Genomic DNA, 25,262 nt, shown 5'->3' on the forward strand with positions numbered 1-25,262 from the left:
TACAAATAAAGAACAAAGAGATGGTCCCTGGCCCAAATTTGGATGTTTTATTGCTGGTGAACTCTAATATTTTTCAAGTGGTCTGGGGAGCTGTTGAAACTTCTCAGTCTTCAAGTGATTCTTCCTGATAGTTTAGCCCACTGCAGAACCCTTCTAGGGCAGAAGTCATTACCACCCTGCCCTTTTCATATTACTAGATAGGAGGGGGATCTTGGCTGGTTAAGGCAGAACAGGTGATGTTTACTGGACTGTTCTAGGGTTTAAAGAGGTTCTTTTGACCAATGAAGGTAAAAACAAAGAAGCCCATATGGGTATTCTGCGTATCATCTTCATGTAATTCACACATACTTTTGGAATAAATGTTGGAAGTAGGAGAAGCAAAGAGATTAGACTGACATAGGGGTGGTTGCAGGCCGCGAGAAGGATTTATTATGGATGTAAAAATCTTATGTCCAAGAAAAGGAGATAAACTGTACCATACAAAAGAAGTTGGAACCTTGGCATCAGAGTGTGTTTTCATTTTTTTTCCACCCGTAATCTCATCATTGTTTGTTCATTTGTTTGTTAGTTAATAGGAGCCAAATCAGGGGAGTGTCTATGGTTGCTGCAGGCAAGGTTGTAAATTAGAATTGGCAGAAGAACTGTTCCTTGAGTATCTTAAGGTGTGGTCCACAATATAAGAAAGTGTCGGAACCACAGTTTCATGGCATTTGTAATTTGAAGCCAAAGTGCAGTATTCCTATACTAATATGGATTAAAACAAAGAGCTTTATAAGGAAGCCAAATTACAATCAGCAGGATTCTTTAGGGGTTTTTTAATGTAACTTGACTGACACAGTCAACTCGGTTCTTTTTATTATTATTGCTGTTATATGCTTAGTTTTAGTAGTTCATAAATTTAAGTAAAACAACAAAAAGTAAAGTGCATCTTTTGTTCAAATACGTAGCTTGCAGCTTACAATAATTGTACTGTTTTTAGTATATAAAGATGTCAAATAGTGTTATCTGGGTTTTTTGCCAACTATTAAAAAAAGTCTAACAGTGTGCCTACATTCATCTCTTAAATACTGTTGGCCATTGTGTGTCAGCTTTTTTGTGGTGTCTAGATTTTTGCTAACAATCATAAGTAGTAGCACGTGTCTTACAAGTTAAATTAATCTAAATCAGATCGTGAAGTCTGTCTGCTCTCCCATTGATTCCATTCTACCATATTTTCCTCCTTTTATAGTTTTAACACTTCTCTCACAGTGTCTGTCTATACAGTCTGTATACCTTCTCCTAAAAGGATTATCCTCCTAAGACTAAATTGGCTTTCTACAGCTATTTAGTTGCTGCTCAAACGTGCATCACCCCATCCTTCTCCTGACACAGTCATCTTCCTGGAGCCTCAATCTTACTGAGTCCTGACTTTTCTATTGGGTCAGTTTCTTGTATTGGTTGTATAGCAGTTGAACTCTTTGCCATTTCTTGATCCAGTCGGAGGCCCTGTATTAGATCTACCTACCATGCAGCTCAACATCGTTGAATAGGACTGCCAGGGGAACTTGCTAATGCCACTTCTTAATAAGATGGCAGCTCCTACTTGATGACTTTAGTCTTCTGTTTGGTAGTATAGGAGGAGCTCTGGGTGGTGATGGTGGTGGAAAATGTATTAAATCCAGTTTCCTTTTAAAGATTACCCCAGAAATACAGTTAATTCTCATATTATGAGAGAATGCTAAATTTTAAATAGATTACAGATGCTATCTTTAATATAGATTTGTTAATAAATTAGAAGGAATCTCAATCTCTCTCTCTCTCTCTCTCTCTCTCTCTCTCTCTCTCTCTCGGTATGTGCTAGCAAAGCACATAGTAACTCAAAAAATGTTAAACCCAATAGAAGACTTTACTACTGTTCTACTAAGTAAATTTACATATTTCCTTTTCAGCCTCTTGATCTTTCCTTTCCTTAGAACAAAAATAACAGTGACAGGTTGTATGCAAAGCACCATAACCATCAGACTTATTTGTTAGTGCTCTTTTGTTTTATCACTATCCAGGTTCACTGCATATGTTCTCTGAATTTATGCTGCATCCTGTGACACTTTAAAAACACTGTACTTAACTTTTAGTTATTAAAATTATAGGCAGTTTTTCAGAGACCAGTTGCCAAATACAACATTTTTCAATGATAGGAGAAAATTAAGTTTGAAATTATAAATTAGTTACTATTTTTTTGAAGGTTTCAGAGTAGCAGCCGTGTTAGTCTGTATTCGCAAAAAGAAAAGGAGTACTTGTGGCACCTTAGAGACTAACAAATTTATTAGAGCATAAGCTTTCATGAGCTACAGCTCACTTCATCGGATGCATTTCGATGAAGTGAGCTGTAGCTCACGAAAGCTTATGCTCTAATATATTTTTTTGAAGAAACTTACACAAGGAATATTTATACTTTTCTTTCAGTTTTGATTTTAGAGGGAAAAGTATTTCCAGAGGGTACTAATCTACCTTTTTTAAATCGCTTTATTTAAAGTAAATACTACAAATAAAAATGTTGTTTTTGAGATAAAAGATAACTATGAATGCATCTTTACACTCCCTTCTCCTTATGCTTTCCGAATAAGCTTAGTTCCTAAAAATATAAGCTGCTAATATGTTGCTGTATATCTGTCAATTGCTAATATTTGAGAGACCACCACTTCCCAGCATAACTCCTTTCTAAATTTAAGAATTGGCTGGCAAAAGGCATTTGTTTAATGAGTGACCATCTCCCCTCTCCACTCCTGTTCGAACCCTGATGCACCTCCCCTGCCTGAGCTGCATCTTGGCTAGTGGAATGGTCCCGCTACAGCATTCCCTGTAGCCAGAATTCAGCCATGTTAGGACTCGCACAGTGCTGTCTTTTAGCAAAGAGAAGACTTATTACATAGATGTGCATTTTCTAAATCCTAACAACCTTTAAAAGCATAGGGAGGATTTGGACAGGATTGGTTCTTAAGAAGCTATTATACTGCTGATTTCCAGAACTGTTTTCCTTTTGTTAAACTGCATCTTGTATTGGAGACAGCCATTTTCCTGCCTAGATAAGACAGGGTTCTGTGTGCCTATACACCAAAATAAGAAGTTTCCTTGTCAGAATTATTCAGAGTTCTGGCATTAATAAAATATTATTTGCATTAGGAAATGTTTTCCTAGCTAGAAAGTAAAAATCAACTGAATCCTTCCTGGAGGACAGTGCTTGTTATCTAAGGTGCCATTAATGATGGGGCTGAAGCCCTTTGTTTCCATCTTAAAAAGGCTGTTCTTTTAAGATTAAAAAAAGATGACATAACAGGGACATAACACGATGAACAAAACATGAAACTAAGATTTTATTCCCAAAGGGGTAAGGTATCGTTGATCATGAACTTTGCACATCTAATACAGTTTCCCTTCTGCAAGATGACTTATTTATTTAAAAAGACATGACAGGGTGTGTGGTTGTTTTTTATTGTAGCCCCGATAGAATGCTAACTCAAACAATTCAGATTGGTTTTAGGTGTTAATGCCCTGAACATGACTTATATAACAACAGTAGTTACTTTCAAGTTGGTCCTTGACTGCGGCACTCAGGAGGAGGCTAATCCCTTCCATCCCTGTGTTCCACAAGGAAATAAAGAGGAGAGAAAAGTTTTGAAAATCTGTATCTTTGCATTTCACTATTCAGAAATGCAATCCTTTGTCTCAAAACTACAGACCAGCTGGTATGGATTACTAAAAGTAAGCAGGCACTGTATCACACTGGAGTTTTGAAGACAGAAAAATAGATGATACATGTGTTGGGTGGGGAAGGAGGAAACAAATGGAGAATGAGTTTTTGTGGTTTGTCAATGCTAAATAAAGTATAGGGGAGATCCTTTCCCTACTATGCCTGATATTGAAATAGAACCTCTTTATATGTAAATGCATTGGAGAAATTGTTTGGAATCAATTCAGCTTTACTTTTAGTTTCCTCTGTCACAGTTAAGATACTGCACACGATATGCCGCTTTCAGTAGGCTACAGTGCACTTTATGATTCAGAGTCTATTCTCATGTGAGTGCTCTCTCACTCTTCACCACCTTTTTGGTTTGCAAATGCAGCTTCTGAGAATGAGAGACATGGCTTGATCATCACTTAGGATCTCTCTGCCAGGCATGGTGTATGCTTTTCGGATATGACTACAAACCAAAGAAAACTCCAGAATTGCCCCTCTGGTGACCAAACAATGTAGAATTTCTATGGACTCAACAAGCAGGAAGCTTGAAATTTGTTTTCATATGTCCTTTTAGTGCTCATTTGTTCAAATATCTAACTTCCAATAACTGAAAATATACATGCATTTTATTTGTAGCCAGTGACCTGAGTTTCAGGTTGGATTGACTCAATGCTTGCATATTTTTTATTTTGAAATACATCAGGAGGATTTCTATTTATTTTCCTTTCAGGTAAGAGAAAGACCTCATTCCTGTATAGTAGATCTGCTTCTGCCTGATTCATTGCTTATGACTCTCATTGACTTCCGTGACAATTGGAGCAGGCCCCTAATCTACAATTCACCTTTAGAAAATGACTTACACAGATCGTCATCCTTAAATCTATCCTCCTGCATTTTAATGGTTACATTAGAGATTTGTTTTGGGTTTTTTTTCTCTGCTGGGTCTCAAAACTTCCTGTTGGTGAAGATCTTGAAGCCCTCTGTGTAGCTGGCAATGTCAGTGCTATACTGCACCCTCTCTAACCTCCAGTTCATATATCACTAAATCTTGGAAAATCTGAGCTAGCTAAACTAAAAATGACTATGGTTTCAATCTGTCCCCAGTTCTGTGAGGTGCAGAACATCCTCAAGTCCTGCTGAAGTTGGTTAGTTTTGAGGGCACTCAGCACTTCACAGGAGGTGCTCGGCACTTTTCAGGCTCTGGCCATAATTCTCTATGGATTACTCGAATGGGGCAAAATATTCTGTGCTTTCCATTCTTCCTTGACTTCATTCTGATTTTTTTTTTTAAAGGTGGGTGTTGAAGCTTCAGTTTCTCCATTTTTTTGTGTTTTATACCTTTATCAGACATGCATGTCTGAAAAAAGTGCATTTTTGTTGTCATTTTGCTTTTTGTGGGCGGTAACTTAGCTATTCTCCTTCCTCAAATGTGGGCATGCTACATGTAAACCAGTTCGCTGAAGATTCAGTTTATTCAAAAGCGATCATTGAAAGGTGTATCTTCCAAAATTGTTTGGGGTTTCTTCCAAAACTCTTGTTGTTTTGGTACATTTTTACATTCTGATCAGAAAAGGGCATCTTTCTCTCTTCTACCTCCATCGCTATCAGCTAGATACTGAAAACGACATAAAATATCAAGGAACTAGTACTAAGCCAGTTGTTGATTCTTCCAGTGGTTCAGACATTTAAAACTTAGAAATATTTCAAACTCATTTCCCCAGACTTCTAGTTTCTAATTAGGGGTGTGGTTTTTTTGGGTTTTTTTGGTTTTGTTTTTTTTAGAAGTTGGGAAGGAGGAGGATTTTCTATATAGCCCTTCTGTTTTTAACTGCTTTTTCATAGAACTGGAAGGGACATCTAGGAAGAGGTCATCTAGGCCAGTTCCCTGCACTTGTGGCAGGACTAATTATCTAGACCGTTCCTGACAGGTGTTTGTCTAACCTGCTCTTAAAAATCTCCAATGATGAAGAATAACGGAAACCATCACAGAAAAAAAAAACTAGTTTTTCTTGTATGCTGCGAGCTGGGATTAGGTGCAATTGATGCAGTTCCTGAGATGGGTATAGGGAGAGATGAGTGTCTTGTGTTGCTGAAATGAGCCATAAGCAGGGATGGCAAGCTCTGTAAGGGAGATCTTTCTACTTTCCTTTGCCCAAACAAGGGGAAAGAGTAGATACACTGGAAAACCTTCAGAATGGCAAGATTGACAAGAGATTGAACAGTCTACTAAGGAAAGGAGTAGAAGCCCCAATACTTGGTGACATTTTAAAACTAGTCTAGACAGTGCACCCGAAAAATAATAGCTGGAGAAAAATTCTGCTCTGTGATGTGAACTTTGACCTCATACATCTCTACCATCAGTTACTTCTCAAATTAGGGATAAACTGTGATTCATAGGACTTCTCACACTTTCTACCCCTGTGGTAAAATGCTAGACAATTCTATGGAATACTTAAATGGGATAAGGATTGGAAACGTAATCATTAGCCCATTTCTCCAAGTAACTCAGAGGTATTAGAGCTGAGCTTCAGCTAGTTCACAAAGTGCAGTTCCTAATTCAAGAGCAGATCAGGAAATTAACATTCTGAGATGAATACTTACTACAGTTGACCATAATGGGATACCATTATTCTAATGAAGATAACTGGAAGAAAGCAGATTCATGACTGTTCCTAACTTGTATGGATTTATAACCTTCTGCTCTATATTGGGTCGTCTTACCTGCTCATATCCTTGATAGCCAGTAACTTCTATGCAGATGTTACCAAAGTCCCACATCCCCTCACCACACCTCTGTTTGTGAGGCCTTGCTTCCTCTGGTGACTTCTCTGTATAATAAATAGGATAGCCAAGAAGTAGAGCTAGATTTAGTGGATTTAATCTTTGAATCAACCTGGTGGCACTGAAGTTAAACCATGGATGGGAAATCAGGGCTTATAGGTTGGATGTCCTTATTTGATGCAGGGCTTCTGGAAAGATGTGGATCTATGCAGTTGCATACGTCACATGGGCTTAAGGCCATCAGTGTTATAATAAATGAAGGACTTCATTTTGGATCTGTCAGAAATAAGATGGAAACCGAACTCTGCTAGAAATCAAGTGTCAAGCTCTCCAAGTAGATTTATTTCTGATAGTAGTGCTTTGTTTTGTCATTCCTAGGCAGACATACTGATTATCCCTTGTTTAATTTTACTTTTGGATAGTTTTTTGTGCCCGTGGTTGACAAACAAAATTAAGGAATTCACTGAAATGGAAAATATTGAAATCACTATAGGTTTTTCTGTCTCTCACTCTCCCCCAACCCATACTGAAATTTAGACAAACATTTTCCTATTCATCCTCTGTCTTAGATTTAGGCAAACATTCATGATCTTTTTTCCCCTCTGTCTGCAGATAATTCCCCTCCCTTCAGAAGAAATAATGGCTTATATTGAGTTATTCAAAACCCCAAACACTGCTACTCTTTTTTTCCTTCTAACAATACAATTTGAGTTTTTATTTGGAGAATGAAGATGCAAGAACTTTACAAGAAACACACTTGAGCAAATAGTCTCTCTTTTTTTTTTTTTACAATACCTTAATTCCAATATTATTGGATATGGGTTTAATAAATTTATTTCAGATTAAAATTTGAATCTGAAAAATTCAACATACTACTTTCTACCAGTAAAGAACTTCTTACATTTGTAAACCTCATATTTCAAAGTTCATGCCACTGCATGAAGTTTCTTAGATTCTATCAGTTGATTGATTTATTGATTGAATGCAAGGTTCTCCCTTTGCTGTAAATTATATTTAAGCCCTGACGTGGCATCAGGATTCACTAGTGTGGTTGCTTGTTCCTGTGCAGAGTCACAGAAGTCAATTTTCAGAGTAGCAGCCGAGTTAGTCTGTATTCACAAAAAGAAAAGGCGTACTTGTGGCACCTTAGAGACTAACAAATTTTTTGAGCATAAGCTTTCGTGAGCTACAGCTCACTTCATCGAATGTATCCGATGAAGTGAACTGTAGCTCACAAAAGCTTATGCTCAAATAAATTTGTTAGTCTCTAAGGTGCCACAAGTACTCCTTTTCTTTTTACAGAAGTTAATGACATTCTAGCTATGTAAGATTTGCTCTAGATAGCCCAGTGCATCAAGACTTCAGTGTGAGTATATAAAATGCATGGCTTTGGATTTTTCTTCTTCTAACACAAGTTTTTCAGTACAAGACATTTGGGTGGTATGCATATATCCTTGGGTTCAGCTCAATTTACTTAGGAAAAAGTTGATAACATTCCAAACTCTGGGATTAAATACTGATCTGGTGGGGGAAAACATTTATTTCTCACTTTAACACACGGGGTGCTTGGTCTCTTTCTTGGAATGGCGAGAGTGTCGTCCAGATATCTTCCCTTTTCTCTTCCACAATCACTTCACAACCTGGCACCCAAAGGGGCACCCAAAAGGGGAGAGCTTTCTGGCAAGGTACACTTAATGGAGTTCCTTCCGTCGCTCCCCGTTTAGGTTACGTAATTTTGGTCAAAATGCGTCAGTAGAGAGGAGTAATACTTAGCACTTATACAGCCATATTTATGTTTAAGCTGCTTACAGGCATGATCTAACTAATCTTTACAACGCAGTAGCTGAAGTGCATATCAGTCTCCTTTATGAATGGGGAAACCAAGGCAGTACCATGAAATGCCCTACCAGAGCTAGCTTTTTCACCCTGCACAGTGCACAAGGTTTGTATTTCTGGACAGGCCTTTGCTTGATGGCATCATAACTACAGATGCATTTTTTGGGAGTGGGGGGGGGGTTTCCTTTTATTAATCATTTACATTGTGCTAGTGCCTACAGGCTTCAACCAAGTTTAGAAACTATTACAACACATAGTCAGTAATTATTGCTATCCCAAAGAGCTTACAGTGTGAAAATGGGTTGGCTGTTACCAGGTTCAGAATTAGGATGTCTGTAAATTGTAGGAAATGTATGCATAGTTGGTATTATATAGGCATCCTAGTGCCATGGTGATAGGCACAAATATAAATTATTAAAATTAATCAAAAGGCACCAGCAAGAGACAAATTGATTTTTGTTTTTGAAGATTAAATCTCAGCAACTAGTTGAGGGTTGGCTGTGGATACAGGTACTGACAGGTTTTTTTTGCCCGTTTAATGGTCTTGTGTTAACACCGTAGTTGATGCTTGGACCCAGAAATGATGATCATCTTGCATTGCAGAAAGAACTATGAATACTTTTCTTTTGGAAGTGTTTATATGGTACTGAACCTTGGGTTAGGTTGTGTTTTTGTTAAGCTATGAATGGCTTAAGAAAAGTCTTTTTAAAGACTGAATGGAAATGCCACTTATCTCTGGTGTATTATCAATGGGGGGCCTCTTAAAGCTCATTTTACTTTACCATAAGTATGATCGAACGCTAGATTGCTTTTCACACCCATAATATGCGTATTGCTTGCTCACTACCCGTGGCTAAAAGGCATGAAGTCACAGACAACTATTAAAACGTTTAGATTTTAGCTTGTAAATATTGCATGTCTCACGGAATTCAAGTGAAAGCCAGTCTTATGTTTTTTTATTCATTCCACTTCATATCCATGGGGATGCAGCATTTGTGAAATAATCAATTATCCATTTGTTAGTCAGAGGAGCTTTACAAATTATACATTAGCAGATTGATTTCTCAGGTTCACCATTGTGGGACTGATAGTATAAGGTGGGGTGATGATGAGTGTCAAGGGAGAAGGAGTTGCCACAAAGAACACAATTAAGAGGCTTTCTGAATGGCCGTGAATTTATTCCTAATTGAAGAGCTGACATAATCCATACTAAGTGTTTATTTCAGGCATTTTACATTAGGTAATTGATTATCACATGAGGAGCATTTGTTGACAGTTACTTGACTTCCTTTCCTTCAAATTTATGCTTTTGCAAAAGCCTATATTATATAGAAGATGCCACTGGCCTTTTTTCCTTTTCCTAAACTTTTTTTTCCCATTAAGGTAACATTTTTTTTTTTTTTGTTCCATCGTGTCAGCTTGGCATTTATTGATTTTGAACAGTCAAACTTACTTACATTGTCCAGCATTCCAAACATGTCTCCATCAGAAAGAAAACTGTAGCTGAATTTCCATTAGCTGAAGACTCTTCCTCCTCCTGCATGGCAACTAGCACACTTTCTTTATGAAATTCTGATTTTGTTTTGAGGTTAATCATTTTAGTCGAGTCCTTCATAACTGGAGTGGATCCTCCTTCCTTCCAGAGTTAAAACGCACTGTTTTCTGTTCATGTTTTTAAATATTTGGTTTAACATCACTTGTACAGTACCATAAGTACACTTGGTGTTTCACAAACAAGTAAGTCATGGCTCCTGTACCAAAGGGTTTACAAACTGAGGATCTGATAGTAAACACTTACTATCCGTCGTACTTCAAAAGCCTTGTGCCCAGTATGTTTGCAGTATAGGGCCCGAGCACCACCATTACTATTCACTGAATAATATTGGTATTAATAGTTTGTGGATTTGAACCTGCTTCCATTGCTTATAATGTTTTTGGATTTATAAAAATAAGAAGCCGCTTATAGATTACTACTTTAATTTTCTTCTCCTTTGAAATCCATCCACTTAAAAATACCATAGATCCCACTTGGTAGTCTAATCTTCCTTTCAGACTTTAATGAGGTAGCAAATGAATGTCTGTTTCCTACCACTAACTAGCTCCTCCTCTTTAACCTTTATATTGACCAAAGGTGACGGATTCTGTATAGGGTGTTTGTTCCCTTTCTACTTTAAAAACCTGTCATTAATGCCAGACCAATAACACTGTTACATGCACCAGTTGAAATCAGGCTTAAACAAGTAAAGGATGGCAGCTGTACCTATGTGGTGATGGCTGAGTAAATAAAGACATGTGCATATAGTGCTTTTATTTTATTTCCTGGTCTTTTACATTTGTGACTTTTTTACGCCACTATAAAATTTAATAAAAAAAATTTAGCAGCATGAGGGGAAAAATGTACAACTTTGTGCATTTCTTGTTTCCTGAAAAACCAACATTCTCTACAGACTGTTGACAGAATATGAATATGGCTAAATGCAAATTGAGCCTTGGTTGGTTGGTACATTAATACAGTTTTATAAGGCTTCTGATTTAAAAAAGATGAGTTGGAGTTACTTTTTAGAAGTGCATCAGTTTAGATAACATATGTAGCCTTTTGCTATCTAGTTGGAATTCAAGAAGTGCTAGGTAACTCTAGGTTAGTTTTGAATGATTGACAAGTAGAACATAGCTTTGGCAATTGCAGCCTTGACTATTATTTGGTTCTGTATTCTCAAGTTCCTTGTGTTTTTTGTGTAGGATATAACATTTTTTAAACTCATAGGTAATTGACTATTAAACACTTTTCTTAAAATAAAGAAACATGACTATTTAAAAAGAATACAACATTTTGAGGTTCCATGTTTATCACCGCTCACTGACCTCAAGGTTACAGTTGTTGAGATTACAAGTAAGGAGAATTTCCAATGGCCGGCACCACAAATTTAACTTGAGCTTTGAAAAATCAGTCCACATTCTTTCTGCTTTGTGCATCATCGCCAGTTATGTTTTTGCAGTTGAAACTTAGCTGCCAGTTTGGTTGACAAGCAGCAAATATGTCTGATTTTGATTACATCCACTTTAATCTTCTGTAGCTGTAGTCTCTCTGTAGTGCAAATAACAATAACTTTTTTTGTCATGAAAGCAAACTGATAATAAAAGACACACAAAGCAGGCATGTTGAGTAATAAGATGCTGGTTTTACACAATAACACCTTTAACCATAATCTCACTTTTATTTTAAAATGTTAATGGCTCCAAAGCACAGTGTAAAAATGTGAAGATGTGGAGAACATTGCTTAAGCGAAAGAAGAGTCCAAATGCTGCAAAGTAACCTTGCAAACCTCTACTCACACAAGGCGCTTACGTTAAAGATATCTGGCTTGCTAGCCACCTATTTGGTGCCCTCTAAGTATGCCGTGAAAGCATGCCTTGCATCCAGCCAAATGTGTCACAAGTGTTTTAGCTACCAGTTTGCTTTGAGCAAAACTGATTAATCTGTGATACTCCACCCTACCATATTCTACCCCTGCCATGCTCGTGTGGGTGGAAATTGCTGATGCCATAGCTATGTAGAGAATTGTTTCCTTACCATCCCACAATGCACTTGTCACTGCTTATGTAACACATCCGGTCTGTTTTCTGGACTCCACTGCCGAGAGAAAATATGTACCTGTACAAATAGAGCTGTGCACACTTTGGGGTTCAGTCACGTATTGTTTTCACATAGTGAGATGCCTCTGAATCTGTTGGTGCCATGTCCAAGAGAAGGCCAGGTAATGCCAGCTGTCATGAGGCTGAGATGCGGGCACAGTTGGCAATGTAGGAAGATAGGAGGTACTGGGACAGCTGAATTCATTCATTAGAATTTAGTCTATATAACCAGGTGCCTGGCAATGGCCAAGGTGGATATTCTTTCATCAAAGAGATAAGGGGGATTGAAGGTCTTTGTAAGAAAGCTGTGACAATACACAGTAGGTCCAGTTTAGGACAGAAAATGTGCCTCTTTCACAACACACTTGTCTGAATCTTCAATACCTACTTCCAGAAAGCCAGAGATGTTTCTGGGTAGCACAGAACATGGAGGAGGCCTGAAGTGGCATTTCTTAGGCCTTGTCTTTTAAGCAGAGCGGAAAAGATGACTGCTCTCCTCTTGCTCGTAAAAGCTGAAGCAGGAGAGGTTTAGAAAAGCAGTCTCAAGACTGAGTTAAGAGGAGAGGATGTTCCTTGTACTACTGTGAAGATTGCCAGAGACCAAGGCCAGCAGCTGACAGGGTTTGCTGCAGTGGTTCTTCACTCCCCATGCTTGGGACAGTCAGCTATGTGTGATACTTGAGGATAACTTTCACCAGCTAGAGCACTACTTAGGGCCTGGACCACAGCAACACAGGTGGGAGCAAGTTGTTTTCAAGACCTGCGATGAGTGGTAGTAGCTGAGTGGTAGTAAGATAAAGGAGACTTTTTTTGTGTGCTGAGGTAGCCCCAGCATTCCCGTGCTAGTCTACCAGAGTGAGAGCGCAGCTCCCCGTGGAAAAGAGTGGCAATTTGCCCAGTAGTAGTTGGCTCTCTGGAATAGTTGCCCATTGATTTCAGCACCAGTTTGGGTTAGGAAGCCCATGGGGAGAGTGACGTGGTGTAAGTTGTATGGCAGTATATAGTGTACTGCAGGAGGAGATGTTCAAGGTGGCCCAGTGTGCCAGAGATCATTCAGCGTTTTGAAACAGTTGGGATTCTTGAACTTTAGCTGGAAGCTGTTGATGGAACCCATGTGTCCATTCTGTATCCCCTCCCCATCCCTAGCCCAGTTCTATATTAATAGAATGGGTGGCCCTCAAAGATTGGAGATGTGGGCCTTCACAGGTCAAAATGGCTGATGGACATGTACATGAGGTAGGCAGGGAAAGGGTATAATGTGAGAGGTTTTTGAAAACTGAGGCAGTAAGGGACTCTGATCCACCTGACAACATGACATTAATGGCGTGTTTATCCCCATTGTGAATCATTGCATATCCCTTAATGAAACCATTCCCAGATTACATAAATCTGGAGAGATACTGATTCAACTCTGTACTCAGCAGATGCAGGATAGTGATGAAATTTTTGGAGACTGAGCTGACAGTGAGATGACTCTCCTTGAATGACCATGTTAGTGATTAATGTAGCAATTATCATACTTCCCTGTAGTATTTTGCAGAACAATATGAAACCAAAGGTCGTGTCTTCTATGCACACAGGAATGAGGAGGTAGAGCGGCTTGCAGCAACCTATGCATAGCTGGATGGATAAGTTATTGAATCTAAGGCTGTTACTTAGAGCAGCCTACGATAGGACTGCTGACCTAACCATAAATACTCTGTACAGGTGCTTTCCAAGGTAATGATAGAGAATTGGAGATGGGGCAATGAACTGAATATCCCAGAGTTTGATTCCTGTTCCTCATAATTCCTTTAAGCTTCCCAAAGGCTCCCAGAAGGCCCTAAGATATCTCCTGTAGACTGCTGAGCTAGGAGCTGTGATATAAGACAGTGTAATTATAACAGCAAGTGTGGACACACAACAACACTGTATCTGAAATAGCATGACTGGCATTAGACACACTACATTACTGCTATCCTGGTAGTGCAATTACAGATGGTTTCCCTTATCTAGTGTAGACACTGCTAAGAGTTAGGTTATTTTTTTCTTTTCACAAGTGAGTACAATATACAATTCCTTTTTACATCAAGTTCATCATTATAGTAAGTGTTTGAGTGTATTTTGTGTGTGGGCTATTTTAAATTTTCATGACAATTTTGCAAAATCTTTTCAAACATGTAAGGGATCTTGAAAACGGTAGGTGAAGATCCTCAAGTGACAAGAGCAGAAATGAGACATTTATTTCATCTGCAACTTTGGCAGTACATGGGATTGTGATTGGCGTAGTGCACAAGCAAGTTTTAGATACTTGAGTATAGTCAGATATGCTCTTATTTGTTGGATTGAAATACTCTGGAGCATATGTATGGAATTAAATATTTGTACTCAAATGATGTAACAAGTACTTCTGAAGGGAAGGCAGATGCTTCTGTTAAGTTACTTGCAAAGTGGTGCTGTGTAATCTCAGGGGCTGCAGATAACCATCTTGTTCTATCATAAATGAATGGTGAAGATAACATCACCATAAATTATTTAATTGTGAGGGCCTCTTCCAAAATTATTTGGTAATGACAAGGTTTAGGTGACGTAGTTTTGTGGTGTTTTGCTTAAATACCTTCTCTTAAGATAGTGTGAAAGGTAAAACTGAAAAAAGTTAACAGACGTTTCTAGGGAGAAAATAATTTCTATCATCACCATGGATCAAACTGGAACAACTGAAAATTCTTACCTTGTAACATTCTTCAACATGTTTTTAAAAATGTGCTCAATGCCAAGAGAGACTCATAATGAGTATGTTGTACTGGTTCAAAACTATGAGTTGTACAGATGTGTCATTTTACATACATCTCAAGTCTTTGCAGTAGGTAATTAGGAAAAATGTCAGGTTTCGGGGTTAGGTGCAAGGCTAGAAACAAAAATGTATTTTAGCACTGGTATAGAAAGACCTTCTTTTTTATGTTTCTTGAACTCGTGTAGCTAAAACACCGGAGAGATTTTATTGCTTAAATTCTTGCGGGGGGAGGGGGGAGCAAGGTATTTGATCATTGATGCAACTTTTTTTTCAAAGTTTACATATTCTTTTTATAGAGCCCGGTGAAGATAAATCAGATCAGCCTGGATGAAAGTGGAGAACATATGGGCATATGCTCGGAAGATGGCAAGGTACAACTAAACCATTTACATATTTAAAGAGGCACCAGACAATGTTTGTGTATTAAACTTTAGATCCGCATGATATCTGCGCAGTAAATACCTGTGTTAGAAGTAATTTGATCTTCCATTTCAGGAATTGGGCTTACCTATGAATACTCATAATTAAAGTCAAATATATTTTGCACAAATGTGCCTTAGGAAAAGTAATTACAAGAATGTCAATAATGTAACTGGTATTAAACTGATTAACAGCTGTTGCAGGAGGACATGTCACCTTAATCATTACTGCTGTGCCAGTTATACTTCAGTGACTAGTCTGCTGCTCCTGCAAGACAGTAGTTTAATGCCTTTCTGCTATAAATCCACAAAATTGGATTTTGTGGCATGATTTCTGTGGGCTGCTAGTTTTCATTTTCACACATTATGAATGTTTCTCTTGAATTATAGAATCTTTTGATAAGCAATCATAGTTTATCAGAAGAATAAAGTGTCTTACAATGGCCACATTAAATAAATGCAAAATCAATATATGTACAGTCCTAAAAAACTGGCACCTACTTCCTAGACTGTGGACATATATCATTTGTACAGTGTATAACTAACAATTATCATTGCTTCCCTGAAATGTTGAGCTATGACATTTAGTGGTTTTAGTGATTGATTTTCCACTTATTAGAATGTCTTTTTTGTTTTTTAAGTCAGTGGCAGTCTCTTCTAATGTTGGTTTGCAGTGATAAAATTCCAATGCACATTGTGTATTTAAACTTCTTGAAAATAATGCTGCTAGTAGACACAGTGTATTAAAAATCAGTTCTTAATATCTATCTCACTTGCTGAGTATAACCTGGTTTTCCCTAATTTAATTTAGTGAGGTTTGGTGACCCTAATCCACTGATCCATTAAGGATCAGTAAATTAAAACTAATGTTGGCTCTTGAGATAGGAAAAAGAGGCAACAAACGCATTTAATTTCTATTTACTTAAAAAAAATGAGTTTTGCTTCTCATGCATGGAGCCAGCTTATATATCCAAGCCTAGTGTTTCTCAAAGATATCTTGATGTTAATATCTTGACCCAGTAATTGGGATACTAGTGCCTATCAAAAAGGGTTGTGGAATTTTACAGCCTGTGAGAAACTCAGGAAGGGTGATGTAATCTAAGCAAGATAATGGAAGAGTCAGTAATTGTTTAAGGGTAATCATATATGTTGCGCTAGTATTGTTGGGTTTGAATGTTTTTGAAAAGGAAAAAATAATACACATTTGTAAGGACTCCTGTGATATGGCTGTAAATTAGAGTTGAAATAAGAATATAACAGAATGCGGCTCAAATCATACAAGTGTGATTCACTAAATTAATTTCAATAATTATAAATTAAATTTTAGAAATCTGCAGACATGCACATACTGTAGTCTGAATATTGGTAAACAATTATTTTCTAATGTGTATTGTAACACAAGGCTTTATTTAAAAAATGTTGATTACTTTGGAAAATGAATTATGTTTTAACCAGGAATCTAGGTCAAGCTTTTGGTCCTGTGACTCCAAATGGTCATTGGCAGATACAATTATGCAACACTTAAAAGACAGTATATGCCTCTGTCTCACAAACCAGTTCTGCTTCTGGCACATTTCTAGTTAAGTGTTGAAATATGGAGCAATGTGCATATGTTTCAGAGTAGCAGCCGTGTTAATCTTTATCCGCAAAAAGAAAAGGAGTACTTGTGGCACCTTAGAGACGAACAAATAAGCATCCGCAAGTACACATGCACCTTTCTTCTCTTTTTCTAGAGAGGCCGGGATAGTACCACTTACACGGACTTAAGATAATGTTTTTGAAATGTTTTCATTTTCCATTCATTCCATTTTGTGTTGTTTTTTATCCACATTTCTCCAGGAATATTTTTCACTTCTATTCACATGTTCTTTCTTCATTAAAAAATAATTTATGTTGCATTCATTACTTTGATTATTCTCATCTATTCTTTAAAGAGAAGAAAACATTCTTCTGTTCTCAAAACCTATCAGACATCTTTACTGTTATGAATGTAGTTTTGTTTGCTGCAGCTTTATTTAGCGTGCTTGGCTCTGATTGAAGGAGAACATTTATTGTATATAGTTGCAACTGCAGTGGTGACTATTAAATAGCATTTATCAACAGTTACTTCAGCACACTAGAAGAGGAGAGAGAACTTTTCACAGAAGGAATTCCTAAGTGTAAGGAGAAAAAGCATAGCGCTGCTGGATGCTTTTAGGAAAGACCATGAAAATTGTGGTGTTTAGGGCATGTCTAAACTACACAATTAAGTTGACTTAAGTGTGGTTGACCTACAACCACTACAGTAAGTAAATCAGCTGTTCATGTTCACGCTACCCTCCTTCTGCTGGCGGTGCGCGTCCTCAGCAGGAGCGTGTGCACCAACTTAAGGGGGGCATTGTGTGGGCTGACAGCCCAAGCAGTCCTCTGGAGCCCTGCCACTCTGGAGTGCCGGATCTGTCAGCCGTGTCGCCCTGGGCTGACCGCCAGAGCCGGGCTGCCCAGGGTGGCAGGGCTGATGACTTGGGCTGTTAAAGGCCGCAGAAGTCAATGTAACCAATGCAGTGTTTACATGGGCACCGTGTTGACCTAACAACATTGACCTTAGCGCTATGCCTCTTTCAGAGGTGGCGTTATAAGGTCAGTGTAGGGGGCAACTTACTTCGGTGGAAGCAACATTGTAGTGTAGACGCTTAGAGTTAGGTTGACATAAGTTGCCTTTATAGTCCAGAGGAGATTTTTAAGACTTGAAGGATTCTAAGAAGCATCTCTGAAGCTTGACTGTATTAACCTTTTTTTTTTTTTTTAAAAAAAGGCACTTAGCTTTTCAGAAAAGAAAAGCTTTTAATATATGTTCCATTGTTTTATTAAGAATATGTGAATGCTTTTCATATCTATTAGATTAGTATCTGTTTTAACAGAAGTGATCACCCTAAAGCAAAAAGAACTCTTATTTCTTGTGGTGCTTGTAAAACCTAATGGCAAAGAAGCACTCTGGTACTGTTTAGTTTCCTAAGATACCTTAATGGAATCCAAGGAAGTTTCAGATAACCCTGAATTGTTAAGTGTACTGCATTGTTTTAATAAGCATGTTAGTGATTAGCATTTTCATCACCTCCCAGCGTTTCAGAGTGATTATTACGTTATTTGATTTTAACTGTCTCTTTAGGTGCAGGTATTTGGATTGTATTCAGGAGAAGAATTTCATGAAACATTTGACTGTCCTATTAAAGTAAGTACTTACTTAATCCTTAACAAGTACATTATTGTTGCTTTTAATAAAATAAGGGTTACACTGATTTTGTTGCTAAAAAATACTAGTTCTTTGCCTTAATGTTATTTAAATCTCTAGAAAATAGTCATCTATCCCAGTCCAAAAGCTTTTGAGTTGGTTAGGTTGAGGAAAAGCTGATCTAGATTTTGTACAGTCTAGAGTATTATTGATGTTTTTTAAAATACAAAAAGCAAAGCATGAGGGGGAAATAGTTAGGTTTCAGTTGTTTCTGATCTTAGCCTATTCCTCTCTTTGTAGATCTGTGATTATAAATTTTGCTGGTTCTGATAAGTGCTAGGTCAGTATTTTTGAATGGATTAGAATCTTAAATCTATCCTGGAATCAAGTGGTGGGTGATGGTGTCCCAATGATGATGCCCTCTGTAGTAAGGGAAAACATCAGTTATGCCCCTCTTAGCATAGACCAATTGACTGTCATCAGAGAATAGCAGTAGTAGGGTTGCGTGAAGAGCCAGGTGGTTTTTTCTTGGCGGGAAAGAGGGCAGTTCTTTTGGTGTACGACTTTCTTTTATGGAAGAGAACCGTGATAACGTTTTTCCAACAATACTGAGTTTTGGCCTCTTGGGAGCTACCATGCTATCTTAATGCAGAAAGACCCATTTTTCATCTCTCTACATAGTAAAAGAGGTACAGCTGTAACAATCCATAATGGGCAAAGGCTGCATAGTGTGACAGTTGATACGGCATCAATGTTGCAATTTAACAAATAAACAAATACTTCAATCATTATACTTTTTCTCCCCCTTTAAACTTAGATTGTTGCTGTCCATCCTCAATTTGTAAGATCCCATTGCAAACAGTTTGTAACAGGAGGAAAAAAGGTAAGCAATCTCAATATTATAGATGACTTTTTCATCTTGTCTTCCCTTCCTCTTACATTTATGGATTCCTCTGTTAAAATGAATAAATATAAATACATTAAAAAAAACCCCACTTACTAAATGTATCTATTTGAAAACCTAAAAGAGAGAAGCTATTTTTTCCTTCTCTTTATCCATTCCTTCAGAAACACAAACCAAAAATACATAAGGTTAAATCTTGGAGAGAAAAATTAGCACTTTTTTAAATGTGAAGGACATTTTAATTATTTAAAAGCCAGGACTAAGACAAATAATAATAAAAATAGTTTTGTGTTCTGACAAAATGTTGATGAGAATAATTAGACTTCATGGGCCAATTTCTCTTATACCTCCAACCCTTTGACATGAAAACAGAATTTGGCTCATAGTGTTATCTTCTAGTAGTATACATTATTTTCTGGCTCTGTCCCTTTCCTGTATGAATAAAAACAACCTATGCCAAACTGGGTCATAGTACATTTGTCCTTTAAGTCAGTCTTGGGTTTTCATTTTTGTGCTTTAATGGAGTACGTAATCACTTGTGAGAGAGAATTTAGGCACCTTAGTGGTAAACTTTGTGTGTCAAGAATTGACTTATTGTCTCTTTTTTGTACCCCTTGGTTCCAGGCAATTTGGTCTTTCTAAAGTTAATACTAAGATGTTTCATTCCTTACCTACCAAATAATGTAATTTTGACTCCCAACATTATTATCCATAAATTCCAGAACTGACTCTATATCATTCAGTGTACATTTTAGTGTAAAACAGGAAAATAAAATATTAACAGTGCAACATGTGGTGATATTAGTTACATTCAAGTAACCATTTATTGTGACCCTTTCTTTTGAATTAAAAAATGAACATTTACAGTTTTAAATTCATCATACTGAATGAACTGTATCTGCTTTGCCAGATGACACAGCAATTCTAGTGCTGCTAATAACCTCTTTTCCATCTGCAGTACAATGTATTACTACAAGTCATTATTTAAAATAAATAAAATAGCTATGATGTGAATGGTTAAGCCAGCTTTAGCTGGCTGGCCAGCGCTGGCATTGCACTTTAGAATAGTGATTTCCAAACAGCACCCTCTATCCTAGCAATACAACCTTAATCCCGGTTGGTGCAGAGCGGAGGTTGGGGATGTGGAGGGCTTGGAGAATGAGCCCCCTCTGCACTTAGTGTACAGCAGCAGCTCGTATTCACAGGGTTGGGCCTGGCTCCCCACTCAGGGAATTGCAACTTAGCGCATAGGGTCATAGTGTCACTGCAGGTTTGGCATGGATGCCCTTCCAGCCAAGTTCAAATGAATGGCGCAGAAACCCTGTGCTCCCTGTCACAACGCCCAGAGCAGGGAGCCAGGCCCAGCCCAGCCTGGTCAGTGTGTGAGGTGGGCTTGGTCTCCAACCCTCTCTTCCCCCTGCCCTCCTGGGCCTCCCCATCTAGAACCTTCATGTGACCCACTGGTCACAACCCACCATTTAGAAACCACTGCTTTAGATAATGCACATCAATGGATGTCTCTCCTGGCAACGAAGTTGTCAAGCCTTTGAGTGGTGGTAATGGTGATGTGGAGAGAGAAACTAAAAATTCTTCGAATCAGGAAGCTCTGTCAGGTGGTAAAATAACTTGGATTCATCTGATGCTGAACCAAAAAAAAACATGAGGGATTTAACTCATCTCTTTGGTTATCTTTGATTACTTGACAGGCTGTTTTATATTCAGCCCTCTGGGAGATGTTATACTGATTCCTAATGCATGCCCATTTTCCCACTCTTCCTACTTATTTTTTGCTGAAAAAAACTTTCCTCTTCAGGAAAACTTTAACTGACGTCTTAGCGTATGATATTTAACATTATAATAATAAAAAAAAACTAGAAATTTGTAATTTTATTCTATTAGAATATTTATTTTTTTTAAATCCTGTAATTAAATTTAAGATTGTGGCCCAATACAAAAAATGCAGTCACATTGTGCACTTAGTCTTTGCAAAATGATACTCAGATCTGTAATGAGATCTGAACAGACAGGCCCCTACACAATTGGGTTAGAGCGGAGATGGCATGCAATACCAACATTATTAGGTTCTGCTGAAACTAATGGGACTACCCTTTTGTTTACCCCCACCCCCCAAATCTAGCCTTTCAGATGTGAAGAAAACCATTTTAATATGACCAACTGTGGTGTTACCTGTCTGAGTGGCATCTTGAAATAATAGCTTTGAAAATCGTCAACTGCCCCCATCCACCCCTGCAGGAATTTAACTCTGGTACCTAATAATAGTTTATATGCTAACATCTTTAACTCTTTCACTACTGATCATTTGAGCAGAGATCCAGCTATTGAAGAAGGACTTTACATAGAGTACTCCCGCTTTTTTCATTCTCTTATAGTTACATTATACATAGAAATCTAATCCTTTCAAGACTATCAGTAAATGTGGATAAATGTTGTTTTCACCGTACACACACACAATGAAAATATTTCCATAGAGAATTGAAATTTACAGGTACGCAAAGTAAGAAAAATGATGCTTGAGAACCTATTAGATTTTGATTTCAGGCCATGTATTTTGTATATTTTAACATCTAATTTGGACAATTTGTGTTTTAATGGTTATAAAGTTTTAACTTTTGAAGCTCAGTGTCTGCTGTCATTAAATAATTATTGTCTGACCCCTACCCATTGGCTGAACCCTCATCATTTCCCTCAACTGTCAAAATTTAAATAGATGAAAATAGAAAAATAGAAAAAAAATGCTTACAATCCATAATATTGCACAGCTGTGAAAATTTAAATTGATAAAAAATACAAAAATGCCTAATATAAATTATAAAATCATAAAAATGCAATTCTGCCAAGCCTGATTATTCATATAGCCATTTCAGAAAGAGTGAAGGCTGTTTACCATTTGAATGCTTGCACCTATTTAAGGTGTCTGCAAGCCAGTGCGCCGAAGCCAGATGCTTTTTCCATAATCGTATCGGTGGGGCAGAGAGTGTGCCCTGTGTATGGTCATGCTGCTAGCCAAGGGCATAAACGAGTGAATTGTCCTGAACACACTCAGTTCCTTCTCACTATCTGCAAACGGTAGTTGGAGCATGTGTTCTTGTTGTACTCTTTCCCGTTTTGTCTTTAGATAAAATGTTTCTAGATTTTATTGTTGTATTAGTGGTACTCATTTTAAGAACATTTTTGTTTCATTTTATTTGAGCTTTAAGCTTGAACTGGGGCATGCCTAAGATCCCGGGTTTTAAGCTTTATTCTGAATGTAACAAATCTGTACCTGTCAGTGATCCTGACTCCCGCTGTTTTAAGTGTCTGGAGAAGGACATGTGAGGCATTGGTGCCCTATTTGTAGGGGGGTTAAGGACTAAGAAGTGGAGGGACATTTGACTAATACATCCTAATGAAGGCAGGTTGGTGCCCATCCTTGGCACCTAAGTGCTGGTGCACAGGGGTTCAGACTCAACTCAATCTCTGAGCATACCACCAGGTTTGGTGACATCTCTGTGTTGTTGAGAAGATACGATTCTCTGTCTCTATTACTGCACAAGCAGCAGCAGAAGTTGAACACTTCAACCTATTCTAACCAGAGGCCCTCTTCTTTGAATGCTAAGTCTCTGAATCAGACAAGAAGATGGATACCAAGTTTAGAGCTAAGCCAACTCCAGATAGGTGCTCCCTGGTACCACAGTCATTGTCTATGATGTAGAATCATTTACTCCACTGCTACATGAGCTACTGTGGAGACTGACTCCTTTGCTGGGACCTCCTGTGGCAGGGGTTCTCAACCTTTTTCTTTCTGAGCCCCCCCCCACCCCCCAACATGCTACAAAAACTCCACGGCCTGCCTGGTCCACAACAACTCTTTTTCTGCATATCCAGTAGATTAAAAGTCGTGGCTGGCATTAAGGAATAGCAAGCAGGGCAATTGCCTAGGGCTCCATGCCACAGGTGGCCTGCAAAGCTAAATTGCTCAAGCTTCGGCTTCAGCCCAGGGCAGTGGGGCAGTGAGTCTACCACCAGCCCTGCTCTCTGGTTTATTTTGGTGGACTCCCTGAAATCTGCTTGCCGCCTCTCCCCCCCCCCCAACCCCCCTGTGGGCCCTGGACCCCTGGTTGAGAGCCACTGTCCTGTGGCATCAATGTCATCTATGATGCATCTTAAGTTCTCTGTACCAAAGATGCCTGAGACATTTGCAGCGGTCAGGGGCTTCCTTTGCCTATCATTTATGGACTCACCATTAATGCAGGATGAGTTTCAGGTACCAACAATTCCTGCTACCTGAGCCCTGGTACCAGGATCATCCTCTGCACCTATTCATTCAGCGCTGTTATAAACTGGGCACTTGGTGTTTTTGGGGACCAGATGCTCTTCAGTGCTACAGGGCAGACATTTGGTACCTTCAACGTCAAAGCCACCAGTGCTTCCTGCAATACCATCTATTTCCTGGCAGACCAGGTCCTGGTCTCCTGCTACTCTCCCCAGAGCCACACTCCTTGGCCTTCAGACTGTTTACTATTTAGAGTCAAAGATGGCATCTTCCATTCATTACAGAAGGTTTTATGCTTCTCCCCATTCATCCTTGCACAAGTCAAGTTCTCAGCACAGTCATTTGTCATAGAAGCAGGTTCAGGGAGACGATGTCTCAAGGCTGGGCTCTGGTATCGTATGAGGTACAACAGTGGCCCTTTGGAATCCTTTCCAAGGTTCCCCCACACTCTCTCTTAAATCCTCATCTCCTAGCAGCTGCACTTCTAAGTCAAAGTCACTGTCGAGGCACCTGGTATGTGTCCTGGTACTCCGCAAGCAAGGAACCTTATTTCTCCTGTGCCTGCCCCTTCTGGTACAGAGGTTCAGTGGTCAGCAGAACAGATTAATGCAGATTAAAGAAGCTCAACACTTCCTTAGCTTCCCTGCAGGAGGTAATTATCTCTGAATCATCCTCCCCAATTCCTCATGATTATAAGACATACCAGGAACTTTAAGTAGGGTAGCCACCTCCCTGGGTTTATAGGTGAAACAAATTCAGGATAATTCACACAAGTTAGTGGATATTTTGCATACTGCAAGACCAGCTACAGTGGCTTTACCTATTAGAAGGCCATCTTGGAGCCTTACAAAAACCTTTGGCAAACTTTCTCCTCTCTGATGCCCACTGCTAAAAGGACTGAAAAAAGATATCCGTTTCCTTCCCAGAAGCATGAGTGTTTTTATTTGCACCCAATCTGAGGGCCTGTGGTAATGACTGCTGTGAATGAAAAGGTGAAATAGGGAAATATATCTGCTCTCAAATACAAAGGTGCAAAGAAATTGGATTTGTTTGGGAGAAAGATGTATTCTTCATCAGGATTGCAGTTTAAAATTGCAAACCATCAAGCTTTGTTGGCTCACTTTGACTACTCTAACTGGGCTTCCATCTTGAAATTGATGGACAAATTGCCAGATGATGCTAAAGTGGAGTCCAGAATACAGCTGACTCTTGGTTGCTCAGTGGCTAACTCCCCAGGAAGCTGTTTCCTTGAAGTTCAGAATGTTCTCTTAACTAGCATGAATGCTTAGCTTAGAAAATGGAGGTTCTCTGTGGTCTCAATAGAAAAGTAACTCTCCTTCACAGGCTCCCATACAGTGTATTCTGGTTTACCAGCTTCACCTGAAGGAAAAAAGAACTCTGCTAGTTCCCTGAGAGTTAATCTGGCAGTTTCCTCAGCATTTCGTCCTTCTATAGAAGGAAAATCTGTTTTTTCTAGCCCTATGACTGTTAGATTCTTAAAAGGATTGGACAGGCTCTTCCTTCCTATAAAAGACCCCATACCATCCCAGGATCTAAATTTGGTACTGGAATTTTAATAGGGCCCCCATTCTTAAGCCTTTAGATACTTGCACCATTTTTCATGTCTCAAAGAACGTGACATTCCCAGTGGCTATTATTTTGGCCAGGAGCAGCAGAACGTCCAGCTTTGGTTGCATATATGGTTTTTAAAAATAAA

General features: G+C 38.5%; 1 protein-coding gene across 6 annotated transcripts in view; it reads left to right on the forward strand.

The window, feature by feature from the left end:
* Positions 1–25,262, forward strand: part of VPS41 (VPS41 subunit of HOPS complex) — a 167,854-nt gene that overhangs the window by 44,067 nt on the left and 98,525 nt on the right. For all 6 annotated transcript variants that reach the window (XM_038388387.2, XM_038388388.2, XM_043508710.1 and 3 more), the window contains 3 exons: positions 15,035–15,109; positions 18,306–18,368; positions 19,186–19,251. In XM_038388387.2, coding sequence (XP_038244315.1) covers positions 15,035–15,109; positions 18,306–18,368; positions 19,186–19,251 — 204 coding nt within the window. The remainder of the gene's footprint in view (positions 1–15,034; positions 15,110–18,305; positions 18,369–19,185; positions 19,252–25,262) is intronic.

The sequence above is a fragment of the Dermochelys coriacea genome, chromosome 2 (assembly GCF_009764565.3).
Source record: "Dermochelys coriacea isolate rDerCor1 chromosome 2, rDerCor1.pri.v4, whole genome shotgun sequence".
Lineage (NCBI taxonomy): Eukaryota > Metazoa > Chordata > Testudines > Dermochelyidae > Dermochelys > Dermochelys coriacea.